Source organism: Otolemur garnettii, unplaced genomic scaffold (assembly GCF_000181295.1).
Source record: "Otolemur garnettii isolate 467f Iridium unplaced genomic scaffold, OtoGar3 scaffold00031, whole genome shotgun sequence".
NCBI classification, from domain to species: domain Eukaryota; kingdom Metazoa; phylum Chordata; class Mammalia; order Primates; family Galagidae; genus Otolemur; species Otolemur garnettii.
In genome coordinates this window covers 7,219,126-7,223,394 of record NW_003852426.1, presented here as the reverse complement: position 1 = coordinate 7,223,394, position 4,269 = coordinate 7,219,126, and the positions used below count along the sequence as shown (strand labels likewise).

Sequence of the window (4,269 nt, the reverse complement as noted above, 5' to 3'; positions counted from 1 at the left end):
ATCTGTGTTTTGGATTGTTCACTGCATTAATGAGAAATGAAATTAAATTTATGCTCCTAAGAACTTCCTTTTGGGCATTTTGAATGAGAGTCTAGTTCTCCCCAGATACAGTCTGAGCGCATAGGCCACCAAGAATGAAATTTTCAATAACCTCTAATGAGCATCCCATTAGTGCCTACTTTTAGAAGATTGTTTCCTTTTAAATTTGGTCCCATTGCTACTAAGCAATTTGCCTGGTATAAAACAAAACAAAGCAAACAAAATCCAAGAACAAAGTTTTAAGGACAAGGACTGCTTTGCTAAACACAGGGCAAAAAGAGTCCTGACTTCCTTTCCTGCTTTTGCAGTTATGCAAAGACTCAGTAAACAGCACCAGATCCAAATTATTCAAGTTACCAGGCTGTTGCAAAGCTGGTAGCTTAAACACCAGTGAGTACTTCTTCATCCCCTGCCAGATGCATGGACTTATTGGAAAAGACACGTTAATTATGGGAGAAAGGAAAAAGATAGGGAGAAGCATATCTCCTACTTGGGCCAAGACATATCATGGGGAGGCTGGGAAGGGCTAGCTGTGGACATCCCAGATTAAGAGAGCTCCAATGAGAGGTGGACCCCACAGGTGGCCCTAATCCTGAAAGTCATTAGAAGCCATCTGAGAAAGTGGGGCATTTAGCCGATCAAGTTCATCAACTTGGGGCGGGTGATGCATTAGTATCTCTTGGTCCTCTAAGACATCCTCACCAGCAGCTACCAGATTGGTGAGGGACTTGCTTCGAACACACTGGAAATCTACATGGCGACTCTTTCCTTCTTCCTTTTCCCATGACATCTGGATAAAGGGACGTTGTACGTAATTATAGATGACTTCAGACCGGCCACCAGGTCTTCTCTTAATTTTTTCTTTACAGGTGGGATAACCTGAAGCAGAGAAAAAGGCCATTCTCATGACTGCTGGCAGATTGTGCTCTCTCTGGTGTCCCTCTTAACCACAATTTTCTCCCAAATCCACAGACACCATGAAAAAAATGTAAGAAGTGTCCAAACCCTGCCCCATGTTTTCCCGGCCCCAACCACCTACATGCTTGTTTCCCTCTTGCTCAGGTTAATAGGTCTTTTCCGTAGAAGAGACTAAGAGAAGGAATAAGAATTCTATCCCTTCTAAAGGAAGGGAAAAAGAAGCCTTTTACTCCAGAGTCTTTAGTTGCTGGCAACAAATTCACAGGACAAAAAATCTGCCCGGGCACAGCTACTTCAGTCATCTTAATTCTGCTGCTTAGAGGGCATACTATGTCAAAATAGAAAGAAATATGGAAATGTTCAGCCTAAAGAAAAAACAGATGCTGCCTAAAATACCTGAAAGGTTGGCTTGGCGCCTGTGGCTCAAGGGGCACCAGCCACGTATATCTGAGCTGGCGGGTTCAAACCCAGCCCAGACCTGCCAGACAACAATGACAGCTGCAGCCAAAAAATGGCTGGGCACTGTGGCGGGTGCCTGTAATCCCAGCTACTAGGGAGGCAGAGGCAGGAGAAAATTGCTTGAGCCCAGGAGTTGGAGGTTGCTATTAACTGTGATGCTACGGCACTCTACCCAGGGTGCTTGAGGCTCTGTCTCCAAAAAAAAAAAAAAAAAAAAAAAAAACCTAAAAGGCTGTCACATGGCAATGGGAGAAATCTTATTCAGAGTAACTTCAGAGGCTACAACTAGAAGGCAGGTGGGAGGCAGTTTCCATCAGAGGTATGGAAGACAGTTCTGATCTCTATTACTATATATCCCTTGGGGTTCCCAAGAGATAAGGGAAAGACATAGGGAAAGGAGGTTCAATAATCTCAAAATTTTCCTCCCACTTTAAATTTCAGCTTAAGTCAGACACAATTAAGGTTTGATGAGTTCTGTGAGAAGAAGTGAGACAGCCAAGAGTAATAAAGCACAAAGTCAAAGATCCATGGAGGGGAGACCAGGATGGCTTCAGTACTCTCTTAAGAATAAGTCTCTAGGGCCAGGCATGGTGGCTCATGCCCGTAATCCCAGTACTCTGGGAGGCCAAGGCAGGTGGACTGCCTAAGCTCACAGGTTTGAGACCAGCCTGAGCAAGAGTGAGACCTTGTGTCTAAAAATAGCCAGGGATGGTAGCAGGTGCCAGTAGTCCCAGCTACTGGGGAGGATGAGGCAAGAGAACTGCTTTAGTCCAAGAGTTCAAGGTTGCTGTGAGTGATGACAACATGGCACTCTACCGAGGGTGACAAAGTGAGACTCTGTAGCAAAAAATAAAAAATAAAAAAATCTGTCTCTAAGTCCCTCCCATGGGACCCACAGGTTGTGAGCCATTCCTCAAGATCATTTAATGCAGTTTTGTCAATATATCCCCAGACATTCTTCAAAGGTATGGAATAATCTTAAATTTTGAGTCCCCCAAGCTATATTTTTCAGAAGGACCCTTCCAGATCCAAGAAACTTCCTCATGAAGATTGTTGGCAGAATGATCCTACCACTTGGTGAGCCCCAAACACCATCCTACATCTATCCACCAGTGTCCTTTGTCCTCACTGTTCTTTAACCTGAAGTACTAATAAACTTGAACCTAATCCTGTGGCTATGAAAAGGGAACTATGAGGATACAGACAAAGTAGGAATTCTTCACATTTGAATAGGAATGTGATTTTCACATATGCCTGTTCTCTAGGCACTCTGGAAGCTCAATTTCTAACTTATGTTTATGGTTAAACATGCAAAGTGAATTCTGACTGAGATTATTTTTTTACCTTCAATTCCAATGCGAATGTTTTTCAGGCCCCGTTCCTTTAACACTGTTTTTGCAACATCTCGATTTTCAATATATTTGAAGAATCTGTAGAGCTTGGAGCTATAAAGAACTGAAAAAGAAAAAAATTAAGGTTAGTCATGGAGTGAAGACCTTTATAAGAAGGAGGCAATAAGCTAACAATCAAACTAATGGAAATGACCTCTCATGTCAAAATAATCCAGATGCATCAAAGGTTAAGTGTTAAATAGTAACATAAACCATAAGAGAAATTTTAAAATCTCACTGTGGAAAAGGCCATTCTGGGTAGGACATAAAACCTACAAGCCATAAAAGAAAAACTTGGCTTGGCACCCACTGCTCAGCAGTTAGGGTGCCGGCCACATATACCGGGGCCCCAGCCTGCTAAACGACGACAATTACGACAACAACAAAAATAGCCAGGCATTGTGGCAGGCACCTGGAGTCCCAGCTACTTGGAAGGCTGAGGCTACAGAATCACTTAAACCCAAGAGTTTGAGGTTGCTGTGAGCTGTGATGCCATAGTGCTCTACTGAGGATGACAAAGTGAGACAATGTCTCAAAAAGAAAAAAAAAAAAAATAGAAAGAGAAACACTGATGACTATATAGAAATTACATCTCTGCATAGCCCAAATCACCATTTAACAACAAGACAGGCTGAATGCCTGTAGCTCAGCGGCTAAGGCACCAGCCACATACACCAGAGCTGGCAGGTTTGAATCCAGCCTAGGCCTGCCAAACAACAATGACAACTACAACCAAAAAAAAAATAAATAGCCAGGCATTGTGGCAGGCGCCTGTAGTCCCAGCTACTTGGGAGGCTGAGGCAAGAAAATCATGTAAGCCCAAGAGTTTGAGGTTGCTGTGAGCTGTGACACCATTGTACTCTACCCAGGGCGATACAGTAAGACTCTGTCTGAAACGCTCCCCCCCCAAAACCAAAGATAACCAAATGGGAAAGATATTTGTAACTCATATTACAAAGAGCTAATTTCCTTAACATTAAGAAAGACCTGTCACAAATAGAGAACACATCACTAAGTAAAAGACTAATAATCCAATTTTGTAATGGGCAAAAGGCAAAAACAGTGGGGGGTGGGGTCTTTCTTTGAAACACAATCTCACTCTGTTACCCCAGGCTAGAGTACATGCCATCAGCCTAGCTCACAGCAACCTCAAATTCCTGGGTTCAAGTAAGTGATCCTCCTGCCTCAGCTTCCCAAGTACCTGGGACAACAGGCAATGCCTGGGTGATTTTTTTTCTATCTTTAGTAGAGATGGAGTGAGGGGCTTTACTCTTGCCTAGGCTGGTCTCAAACTCTTGAGCTGAAGGAATCTTCCCACCTTAGCCTCTCAGAGTGCTAGGATTATAGGTGTGAGCCACTATGCTGGTCCACAAATAGTGTTAACAGAAAAGGAAATTAGAATGGCTCTTAAAAATTAAAAAGATGCGGCGCCTATAGCTCAACTGGCTAAGGCGCCAGCCAC

The 4,269-nt window shown here is 43.3% G+C and overlaps 1 protein-coding gene across 3 annotated transcripts in view; it reads right to left on the bottom strand.

The window, feature by feature from the left end:
• Positions 1 to 295: 295 nt before the first annotated feature.
• The window catches only part of KCTD20 (potassium channel tetramerization domain containing 20), a 27,343-nt gene continuing 23,369 nt past the window's right edge, over positions 296 to 4,269 (bottom strand). For all 3 annotated transcript variants that reach the window (XM_023512916.1, XM_012804894.2, XM_023512917.1), the window contains 2 exons: positions 2,761 to 2,871; positions 296 to 918 (listed from right to left, as the gene is read on the bottom strand). In XM_023512916.1, coding sequence (XP_023368684.1) covers positions 626 to 918; positions 2,761 to 2,871 — 404 coding nt within the window. In that variant the 3' untranslated portion in view covers positions 296 to 625. The remainder of the gene's footprint in view (positions 919 to 2,760; positions 2,872 to 4,269) is intronic.